The sequence below is a fragment of the Oncorhynchus mykiss genome, chromosome 1 (genome assembly GCF_057628025.1).
Source record: "Oncorhynchus mykiss isolate SJ-2025 chromosome 1, ASM5762802v1, whole genome shotgun sequence".
Classification (NCBI taxonomy): Eukaryota; Metazoa; Chordata; class Actinopteri; order Salmoniformes; family Salmonidae; genus Oncorhynchus; species Oncorhynchus mykiss.
Window position 1 is genome coordinate 91,093,341 of NC_143022.1, and position 12,203 is coordinate 91,105,543.

A 12,203-nucleotide genomic window follows, 5' to 3' on the forward strand; every position below is an offset into this window, starting at 1 on the left:
TGGAAAGTGTTTCACGTAAGAGCACGAGGCTAAAAAAATACCCAAGATTGGTTGCAAATGTTTGATGCAGATTTAACAAATCCTGCCAGCGTGTTTGTGTACACTCGCGGTGTCGCAGATGTCTCAAAGCGCACGCGGGCATACTCGAACAAACATGTATAATGTTCTAGTTAGCAAGAGGCTGCGGATTTCAAATGGAACCGTATTCCATTTTTATTCTCCACTATGTAGGAAATATAGGTGCCATTTGGGACGCACCCCCAGTGTGTTTATTTAGCTGGTACTGCATACTATTCATCATTAAAGGGGCAATCTGGGATTTGTTGATAGGTCCCTTAATCAACTTTCAGGTTTGTTGCAAATAGATGGCCTGTGCATTATGCCTGTATTCCTAGAAGAAAGATCCTGTGCAGCTAAAATGAAATAGTCCAATTCTAACTATTATAACTACAAAGCCTACAACTAATAAAGAACGGTGCCTTGTCAAAGATTGTTTTTGGTCTTAGCCTTCAGAGTTCAACCATGTTGGATCTTCCTCTGACAGTATCATTATCCGCGTGGCCTTCGCACACTGTTAAAACATGCACGTCTTAACAACCTTGCCAAAACGCCGCCGATTTTCCCTTTTTTTAATGGGTTTATGCCCTCGAGCTGCCTCCCTCTCCGCTTTTTGACCCGCTAACCCGGCCCCACCTACGTAATTACCGCATCAGAGGCGGTGAAATTCTTCCAGGTTATTTGGAATAAACGCGACTCTCGGCGCTACACTGAAAAACCGCACGTTTGTAATAATATGCGCATTCAATTACTCCGTGATCAAAATGTGACAGACTAAATATTTAAAGCGTTTTAACGCTGCATGTCAAAAAAAACATTCGTTTAATTTCCCTAAAGCAATAAGTGATTTCAGCGTTTCAATTTGACCACAGGGATTAAATAAACACTCTTAAATGTAAAATGTCCTGTAGGCCCTACACGATGTATTTTAACTTGTTTTAATTATGGGAGTCATTGGCATCAATTCACCCCGTTAGGCCTACACTTAGTCTAATTAACAGTTCAACACGCATATAAAACAAAGTGTGACTTGTTTACATGGAAACAGGAATCCTACATAAATTAGGGCATAGGCTATGCCTACCTGCACATAAAACCAGTACAGGCACCTATATCAGTCCAAGTCAAGCACTGGGTGAAATGGTAGGCTAATTCGGGTCAAACACAGAATCCACTAAGAAATATGAGTTGACGGATCTTTATTGAATGGATAAGGGTGTTCGCCTTGAGATACATTCAACATTTCACTGGCATCTTGGAACAGCAAATCCACATTCTTAAAAAGGATTCATTTGACTCCAACAGGAAGTCAAGTGCCATTGTTAAAATATGTCAAATTTTACGATTGACAAATGCCAGAGTCAGGAGGTATGTTCGAAATATTCTTTAACTTTTAAAAAGAGCTTTTCCTTTTGAAAAAACTGCAGTCCTGATTGAGCATGATGTTTTACTTTTATATTTTCTCATTTCGTTTCTCCAGGACATTTCAAGTTGTCTAATGTATTTTGTCTATAAAGGAAAACGTATATATATAAAAAAAAAAATGGAACTTCATGGCCAATTCGTTATCTTTGGAATGATTTACATCGGCTATAGTTTTTTCAAAGTTCTTATTAAACAATTTCAAATTCAGAAACACCAACTAAACGTGGTCACTGTAACTGACCCAAATACATATATACATATTTCAACGCCTTTACGTCGCTGACTAAAATATCTTTCATCCTAAAAATAACACATTTCAGAAATAAAAACAGGATTTGATTGGAAATGGACGGAGGTAAGCAGCGCGTGCACTGGCACGGTGACGGTAGGTAATCCTCATCTTTCCAGGGACAGACATGAGTGCATCGCCAGAGCCAGGACAGGAGGACGCTAGTGGTCACAGAAGTTTGGTTGAAACAACATTTGTTAAAACAGTCCATAGTTAAAAGGTCGAAACATTTCTTCATTGACAAAAGTAAAAACGACTTTTCAATCAAGCCCACAGCCCTCTCTCAATTTGTTTTCATAAGCGTAAAAAGGGACCGTTTATTGAAAATAATAAAATAAGTCCAATCAATGAGCTTCTGTCCATCCAAACTATAATTGCTGTTACTTTTTAAAGTTCATATACTTTTTTCTCTTTAAAAATCAACAAATGATGAGTGAGGAAACCAAATAGGGAAGGAGAGAAAATACAGAAGGGAGAAAAAAAAAGTAAACCAATCACAAGACATGAGTCCCCTGGTCTTTGTAGTCCTCACAAGACTTGGAACCTCCAGGAGGCCTGGTCTTTGTAGTCCAAGCAGTCACTGGCATTAAAGTTGAGTTTCCACGAGGAGGCCGCTGTCTGCTCTTTATAATCCAAGCAGTCTGAACCATTGAAGGCCAGGCCAGTGCCTCCGTAAGCCTGGTGATGGTGGTGGTGATGGTGTCCTGAAGACTGACTGATGTGGTGGTGCGGGTGACCCGACATAGAAGAGGCCGTCATGGGGCTGAGCTGGTGGTGTGGGTGAGAGTGCATGGGGGCCAGGTAGGAGCCGCAGTCCACCCCGCTGAAGTAGGAGCTGGACGGGGTAGGGTTGTAGGAGCCGTAGCCTGTCGTCTGGTTGTAGGACATGGGATAGGAGGAGGTGGCCGAGACCGACCCTGAGACCGACCGCTGCATGCAGGAGGCGTTGGACGGGGGTCCTGGGGGCTCGGCGAGCGGCGGGGCGGAGGCGGGTGTTAACGGGCCGTTGCCCGGGGAGATGGCGGGACTCCAAATAGATGAGACGGTGCTGATGGAGGTAGAGGTGTTGCTGAGGCCCGCCCCCGCGTGATTGGTGGAGGAGGAGGAAGAAGAGGAGGAGACTGCGCTGGAGACGGCAGGCGGGGTGAACTGGCCGCTGCTCTCCGACCCGGTGCTCTCCCTCGCCGGAGAGGACTTCTTCTTGGCCGGACGGGCCTTGGTACTGTTGCCGCTCTGTGCCTGCTGCCGACACTTCGCCCTTCGGTTCTTGAACCACACCTAGAACCAAACAGAGAATCAACTGTTAAAGCACACCTAGAACCAAACAGAGAATCAACTGTTAAAGCACACCTAGAACCAAACAGAGAATCAACTGTTAAAGCACACCTAGAACCAAACAGAGAATCAACTGTTAAAGCACACCTAGAACCAAACAAAGAACCAACTGTTAAAGCACACCTAGAACCAAACAGAGAATCAACCGTTAAAGCACACCTAGAACCAAACAGAGAATCAACTGTTAAAGCACACCTAGAACCAAACAGAGAATCAACCGTTAAAGCACACCTAGAACCAAACGTTAAAGCACACCTAGAACCAAACAGAGAACCAAACGTTAAAGCACACCTAGAACCAAACAGAGAACCAACTGTTAAAGCACACCTAGAACCAAACAGAGAACCAACTGTTAAAGCACACCTAGAACCAAACAGAACCTATCAACCATTAAAACCGAACCAAACGCAACCAACCAAATGTTAAAGCCACACCTAACCAAACCAAGAGTTAGCAACCCAGCCATCCGATACAACAGGCTCTCACAGTACATTTCTAAAGGGAAAAGGCCATGATAGAACAACATTATGGAGGTAAATTGGTGTTATTAGGTATCAATGTTAATTTCCACCCAGGCCCGTTCCCTTCTAGCAGCATGAGTCTCTAGTTTCATACCTTATGTGTGTCCCAAATGGCACCCTATTCCCTACATAGTGCACTACTTTTGACCAGGGTCCATAGGGTGTCCCATAGGGCACTGATCAAAATTAGTTCACTATGTAGGGAATAGAGTGCCATTTGGGATGCCACCCTTGTAGATAACAGGTGATAGAGTTTCTCTTCAGAGCAGAGTAACTCTATAGCACCAAGAGGGGAGGATCATGTAGAGCATTTGGTTTCACACGCATTCTAACAACAACTTAAAAATGGTGAGAGGTTGGCCTTGGTGCCGACCTCATGCCTTTTAAAACCCATTTGCTCAGAACATGAGTAGCCCATAGGACTGTGTGTGAGAGACTTATGTTAAATTTAACAAAGCTATATCCAAGAAAATAATAATAAATGGCATGTCGGCACCCTGAAGAAGGCAAAGTGATGCTGAAACGTCGGCCATTTACCCAATAAATTACCAGGAGTTCATATGTGGAGGAAGAGACTGTTTTTATGGCATCCGACAGTGAACCTTTAATTGGTGTTCATATTTTAGGTCTAGTCATCACTACCCTGGATGGCAGTCAGTTTTGATAACAACTATTGAATGAACTACAGATAACAAACACCACCATTCCTCAGATAGTCACGTGGTATAGCCAATACTATATGTATATAGAGGCTACCCAGTCAATAGCTCACCAAATCACTAATATAAACTCAATGACTTTATAGGGAAACGTCATTGCGGCACTATTGAAGCTAACTCCTAGCCGTGAGAAGTATGGCTTAAGTAAAGTATATCTTTTCCATGGAACATAAGAGGGGGCTACAGGGGTGGGCGGCTATACTGTGCGTCATTGAGTTGGTTACAACAACCCTAATCCTTGAACCAATCCCTGAGATTAATGAATCGCTGTCTCACAAAAAGCAGAGCGAATGCCGTTTAAAAAAAGTTGACATTTTACCTGGACCCTGGATTCCGGAAGGTTAATTTTCAGTGCGACCTCTTCGCGCATGAAGATATCCGGATACCTAGTTTTAGCAAAGAGCGACTCGAGGATGTCCAACTGCGAGCGCGTGAACGTGGTGCGTTCACGACGCTGTTTTCTAGGCGTCGCTGAAACAGAGAGAGTAAGAGATTTGAAATGAAAGCTTTAAAATGATTTGTCTATTTTGAGCAGAAACACTAATCATATGAAGACTATTGCTCAAGTGGCACGAATTATATTGAGCTAGTCTATTTTTGTCCTACCAGTCAACATTTCATTATGTTATAATGAGATAAGAAATATCAAATTGTATATCGATGTAGCCTACCAACTATACAAAAATTAAACTATCAAAAAATACAATCGATTTTTAGTTTCCACAATTGGGATATTTATTTTCACTTTTTCATGGCTAAACATGCGTAAATCCACTTCAAATAAAGTTTGATTTCGAGTTGTAGCCTATTACCCTCAGAATCAATACTATCTTTATCCAACATGTGGTGTCCTCAAGCCCGGACCAGGTCGAAACCAGCAGCGGGTACACTGCGGACATTATCGTTGGCTGTTCAGACATGTTGTATGTTTGGTTACTGCCTATAGGTTTGTCCTTATTGGTTACATTTCCATTTGGAGAGAGACATCTCAGAGTGTGTGAGCCCCGGGCGATGGGCCGTGCACCGAGCTAGCCTGACATCCAGAACCTGTTTTGCTAACACATTCCACTCAAACACGGGCGGATGCGAGGCGCTTATCCCTACCTGGGTAGCCCACAGACGGGTGCAGTAGGTCCATGGCGGAGCCGCTGAGCCCTAGGCCATTCATGCCGTAGGGGGGCTGTTTGAGGTATGACATCATGCTAGAGGCAGTCACGGGTCCCCCCAGATCTTGCCAATAGTTCGATTTCCCCCGATGTTGCAGCTTGACGAGAGAGGGGCCGATGTAAGTGCACTGCAAAAATACAAAAAAATTATGGATTAAGACAAATAGTTCGATGTAAATCAGTGCTGGATCAGTGCTGTTTTTCTTCCTTTGAGATGCGTTGGGAATGGCCTGGTTATGATTTCCAAAGTTTAACAAAATATAGTTTAGTTGGACATTCCGTGATTTACAAATAATATTTTCCTCTTTGCGTCTCTGAATTTAGACCTACAGTACAGGTCTGATGTAGTATTCCCAACTATAATACTCACTATGATTCATCTTGAAGAGTGCGTGTATGTATATAAAATAATCTCAAAACAAATGTATTCATTAAATTAATTCGGTTGTGGGTTAAAACTGCGTGGTGTGTATGTATGGCTTTTTAAATGTCGTATAGTCTCTACATGGAACATAATGTAGTGTTGGCGTCTATTCTACCAAAAACATCTGCAGGTGTTAATTAAACTAGCTAAATAAATCCATTATTCCCTTTTTATTAATATGTGTGAGCCGTTTCCTAGAACCCAGAAGATAAAACTAACGTCCGATGCCTTGTGTCTGAACTGGATTGGCCAGATTTGACTTCATCATAATTGTGCATAATCTCCTTTTTGTCGTTTATCCCATCTTGTTGAATAACATGTTACATAAAGCCGAAGTGTTGGGCTATCGGCTTGATATGCACCCCACTTGAATCCGTTGGACTCAATTACACACCGTCAGTATGGGCCATTGTCTCTACCCCGTGGCATGTAGGCTGTCGAACTAAATCAACTCAGAAAATAGTTATAAATATACATATATCTCGATGAGAGCTGTGTCAAACTATGGTGCTATAGGTTAATAATTCCAGTTTGAGAAATGTTTTTTTGATAGGGCCAAAGAAAGTTGCTCTGGTCCGGGGATGTGTACGTGTAAGTAGGCCTCGTTCCCATAGTCTCATTTATTCTCAAACTGAAACAGTCTAATAGAAACTCAGTCTTTGAGCCCTGAATGACACCCATTAGGAAACACTTGTTTTACTAATCAACTACTATTTACAGCTTTCGGGCTCATTCTATTACAAAAAAAGTTAGTTTAGCATAAGTACAAAGCGGAGTCCTTAAGTAGCCCAATATAGCTGGAAAGGTATAACCTAAAAACATGGCCACGCTTCACTGTATCGGTTGGTTGTTGACATTTAGAAGCCAACATTTCACTTGCCACTTCCAATTATCGTTAGGCTACCAACGTGCACGGAGGGGTGGGGGGGACAATCCAAAATTAAAAAGCTGGAAATTAAATTGACGTTAACGAGCGGAAACTCATCTCTTCTATTCAGCGAGATGACTATCTGGCCCCCGTGCTGTGCGGCCCAAACAGCGGCTCTTATTTCTGTGTATTCGGACGGTTCTTTAAAAACGGCATTTTCAGCCCCTGCTCTGTTTAAGGAGTGATTTGAAAAGGAGACATCTTCGTGCAAATGAACCCAATTAGAATTTAGATTAATCCTCGGGGGTGACCATTTCAGAAGACTCCTTATCAGCAAAATACATTTAACAAAACCCCATACACGCCTCTCCAATTATCTACTAAGTAGTTTAGACATTTTATCCCCCCCCCCCCCCCCCCCCCCCCCCCACACACACAAAAGAAAATAGCATGCTTCAATTGAAATGAAAATCTAAAATGATTAGGCCCTAGTTACATTCGAAGAAGTTGACAACTCGTTTAAATTAAAAAAAATCGAATTCAACTTGAAGTCGCCCACTCAGGGGATTTGACAAGTATTAATTGATCATTCATTTAATAATAGATTAGACAATGGGAGTACGAATCAAAACGCGCACATATTGTTATAGGACTTTAACCTGCATTTCCTACTGGTTGCGTTGTGTGGCAATCGGAGACAGTGATAAATGTATACAGGCTGTGTTTATTTGGCCTAAAGGTTGTTTCAAATGCAGGACAAACTAATTTACACATAAATAAGGATTGAAAAAGTATCCTCCAACTTCAATCTAAAGCATTAAAGTAACGTACCTTTTTCTCTCCTTCCTATCCAAAAGCTTCTCCCCTTTAGTAGCCTGGTAAAGGCGACCAGATGAATCTAATGCGGCTATCCACCAATACCGAGGAAGTCTGGATGGCAACCCGAAGACAGAGAACTCAAGACGGCAACTCAAAAACAAATATAGTGCGAACTGTGCATTATGGAGAAGAGCTGTAGCCTATTGGTTCTCACTTCTCACCCAGCGCGTGCCCTGTCGTTGTTTCCCTGTTAGTCGATCGTGAAGGTTTCCGGGTTTTTAAAAACCAAATAAATCAAACTAATTTGCTTGAGTTTTGCGTGGTGTCTGTCACTGTGTTAGGGTGATTGCTAATGTAGACGGATGGAGATTGATCACATTCCCACTACCCTTGCCCCTCTATGAGCGTAGGACACCTGCCGAGCCGCCCACTCTATCCAATCAGTGAGCGTCCTCTCTCTGACAGACAGTGGGGGCTGCCACTCAGCGCTCAGAGTAGCTGTAGAAGCCCCTCCCCTTTCGGTCGAGAAAACAAACCCGGACAAACCCAGCCCGGACATATTCTCAAAAGCGGAAAACATTTCAGACAGACTGGCAAAGTGGCTCATACGAGCAGTTTTTGCAGTGTACTCGTCTAAACAGACCATTTACGCATCAAATTAACAGCCTGACGCAATACGGAATTCTAATCTAACCAATTTGGCAAATATTATATAGGCTAGGTTTACCTATTTTGGAGAGAAAAAAGGGTCATGACAGAAATTACAATTATTTTATTCTTAAATAGACGTTTATTATTTATACTTTTATCAAAAAGGAACGGCAACAGTGAAAATTAACAGGCCCCAAAACCGACTCTTTAATCTGTGGTTGAGAATAAATGCAAGCTATAACCTAGTCGAATATACTTTTTAAAACATTGTCAATAACTGGGGGAAAAAATACGTTTTACAAACATCATCATGAGATGTCTAACTTGTCCAGATAAAACATTTGGTATTTCGAATTTAATGTTTATTTTTAAAAATATATTTTTCAAAAACACGGAACTAATAGGCTACCAGAAATAGCATAAAAATAATACACATTTAAGCAAGTCGATTTTCTTTTTTTATCCAGCCTATATTTCTGCCGGGGCGTGTGGGCCTTTATGTTCAGGTCACACAAAAAAAAACCTTAAATGGCGCTGTTCCAGCCAGAAGAAGCCAAGACATTTATATTCTAATTCCGTGGTTAGTTGACCAACAACATATAACCCATTTCTCCTAAGAGAATCGGTCGATGAGAAAGCACGTATAAATTATCCTTTGAAAAAAAAAACATATTCCATTCAATACATTTGAGGAATGTCTTTCAAAAGAGAGAATGTGACGTAAATAAAAGGGAAAAAAAAGTTCAATTGATCCATTTTCATTTTTTATTGTGACCTCCAGCTCATGAATATGAATTAGTTCTAATCCCCCACTTAGAATTACATTTCAGAATGGTCGGCGTTAAATTTAACAGGGATAGACCTTCAACTCACAGACAAGAAAACCAAGGAAAACTCTACCGATCCAGGAAAAAAAGAAATGAATTCAGCACACATAAAAATAAAAAGACGGGATCCATTCTCGAGCCACGGAATCAAATCCAATAATTGCTAAATCTCCCTTTGCAACCCCCCTCGTAAAGAAATGCCCTCAACAAAATACTCGTAACAGAATATCATGGGGGGGGGGGGGGGGGTGCACTGTTGCCATAACCGTTTCTCAAAGGGTCGCGAGGAGGAGATGCTCGCTGGACGTTAATAAGAACTCGCTCGGCTTCTTTTGTTGATCTCACAAAATCAACTCATTTTGAGGTGCGAGCTGAAAGCGAGCAAATGTTCAAAGCAAGTGACCGTGGCCTGTAGGAACGAAATGACATGTGTACTATATAGGCCCATCCAATCAGACAGCCTTTCGGTTCCTTCTATAGCTTAGAAAAAGGCATCGACACTTGAAAAGAAAGACGCTGCTGTGGACGGGAAACGAAAAGGAGGAAGAAAGTTATTTGTTGAGTTGTGTGTGAAAGTCTATATAGACGCATAGTGATGCCGTGGCCTCTATAGGCCCTGGTGTTATTACAACTCGAGAGGCAGAGCGAGAGAATTTGAATTGAGAGAGAGAAGGCCCAGGCCTTGACCATGGCTCCAGCCCAGCCCGGACTAAATTCCATCACCCACTCAAACAAACCACGAGGACGATTTAATTCCCACGAGTGAAATCATTATGCAAAAAAATATATAGTACTCAATCCCAACACAAAAGAGACGTGTAATTCTTAAATTCTGCATGAAAATTTGAGGCCATATTTTCTTGTTTTTCCTCCTGATGTTGGTTGAGACTGTGATAAACCCCGAACAAGTATCAAGTTATCAAGTTGCACCAACCTTTTGTAATAAGAGTATTTTGTCTAATCCCAAATTGCTGTCGAATTTTCTTAATGCTGAGCTCGTAAAGCCTAGGATTAGGAAGCGAGTGTGAGGAGAGGAGAGGAGGGGAAAAAGTTTTGTCCCTTTAGCCGGCAGGATTGGAAGAGGAAGAGAAGGGCTCGCGGATGTTGTCGGAGCTTGTTAAAACGATGAAGCATAAAATACGATATTGTAAGAAGAGGGGAACGGTGGGCTACATGGGTCCCTTGGTACATTTTTCGACGCAGGAAGGTATAATTCAGACTTGCCGAGCAGTTCCCAGCACCTGTGAGGTGAGGCCACAGACTTCAAAGCCTCCACGAGCCACAATACTCTGGAGACAAACCGCTCGCAACGCACAACGAGGATTCTACACCATGCGGCTGCAGAGCTCCAAAAGATGCTGTTTACGATGCGCGTTTCAGACGTTCCTTTATATTAGCTGTAAAATGTATATATATATATATATATACATCACTATGCGTATATATTAAAAACTATAGGTATTTTTATCGTCTGCTTGGCTAATTTAGGACCATAAGGCGACCATGCATGGTACACACACAGGTAAGAAAGTATTCCTTTGAGTTGTTGGAAAATTACAAATCGAAATCTTTCCGAATAATACGATGTATCCTATTCAATCATCTGGACTGATTAGTCTTTTATCGAGACTTTTAGAAAATGACAAACATACAAAGAGAACACTTTAAAAGTCTGGATAAACCGCAGCATAAAGCGCACATTTCAAGTTGGCTATAAATTGAGAAAGGTGACAAGTGTTTATTTTTTTGCTAAATAAATCAAATTCATATAGGCCTAATCGCCTACTCTAAAATTAAACGATTTAAAGTTCCATATTTTGCATTTAAGTTTATTATTCCATATTTTCAAAAGGAAATCCATACAATTTGTTTTATAGCATAATTCAATAAATAAATGGATGGGCCAAAATCAAAGCTAATCAAACATCTATTTCATAATCATAAAACGAGACTTTAGCCGAACCAAAAATTCGGACATAAGTAAACACAGCGTGAAGGATATTATAAATAAATAGTCCAAGTGTGTTTAAACAGCCGGAGTAGATAAATGACAAAATAATTACACCGTTATTTCAGACCTTCATCACATCATTTACATCACACACTCCATGCTGCCACTGTAATGCATTATTACAGTCTACCCCCCCACACCACCACCACCACCACCACCACTGTAATGCATTATTACAGTCTACCCCCCCCCCCCCCCCCCACCCCCACACCACCTCTCTCTCCTTTTCCTCCGTCAAAGCTCTGTGATTTGTTAAGGCAACAAACAAATGTCCTTCACCGACTGGGGTGTAATCGTTTGTGACCGCCATTACAGCGCGCAGCTTTATTCAACAGATTATAGCCAACCCGTGATAACTGCGGTATAATACTACCTAGAAACAAAGCGCCTTGGGGGACGTAATATGTATGGAGGTACAGTCGGTCCCAAGCAGGGAACCGATCAGCAAATTAATTGGAAAGTATTAGAAAGGCCAGGGAGGAGGTCAGCTGTCAAAACCTATTTTCTTTATTTAATCGGGGATGGATGAGCGAGAGAGAGGGAGTGGTTGCTGCCTGTGACCATGGCTCCAAAACCACCACACGGTCTCCAGCTCCGCGCCTCTCCAATTCAACTCAAACCCCCTTGCCTTTTCCTCTGCGTCAAAACCAGGCGAGGGAGAGCGGGACAGCATCTGTTCTCCGTACAAAGTGATTTGGGCTAATCTTCCTCCGAGGAAAAGGCTATATAGGCTACTCCGCATCGAGCTCAAAGAAAACCGGACGAAAATACTAATTTATAAACATGCATAAAGCGCAGGGGAATTCAGCAGAGCTGTATGTAATAAGCGTGGCTAAACGCGCGGCTCGCCAGTGTCTACAGTTAGACATTAAAACACTTCTGTTGTTCTATTTCAACGAAAAGCACACTAGCATTTGAACAACTTTTACAAACATAATTTACTTTTAATGTAGAAAATGTAGCCTACCACTTGCAAATGGGCAACAACTATGGCCCAACTAGGCTTACCTCGTTGTTGGAATATTTCAGAAATGTCGAATATTGCAAAACAATTCAATTAAAGCAACATTTAAAAACGATTTAAAATTTCA

The 12,203-nt window shown here is 41.8% G+C and overlaps 1 protein-coding gene across 2 annotated transcripts; it reads right to left on the reverse strand.

Moving 5' to 3' along the window:
• Positions 1–1,241: 1,241 nt before the first annotated feature.
• LOC110531478 (orthodenticle homeobox 1) lies at positions 1,242–8,010 on the reverse strand. Of its 2 annotated transcripts, XM_036973645.2 has the most exons (5): positions 7,845–8,008; positions 7,636–7,734; positions 5,451–5,640; positions 4,666–4,817; positions 1,242–3,049 (listed from the first exon to the last, which is right to left on the reverse strand). In XM_036973645.2, exons 3-5 carry the CDS (start codon positions 5,545–5,547, stop codon positions 2,300–2,302), a joined length of 999 nt encoding a protein of 332 aa, XP_036829540.1. In that variant the 5' UTR covers positions 5,548–5,640; positions 7,636–7,734; positions 7,845–8,008; the 3' UTR covers positions 1,242–2,299. The 2 variants fall into 2 exon arrangements, with proteins under 2 accessions (XP_036829540.1, XP_036829539.1); XM_036973644.2 differs by having other exon boundaries at positions 7,636–8,010.
• Positions 8,011–12,203: the final 4,193 nt, after the last annotated feature.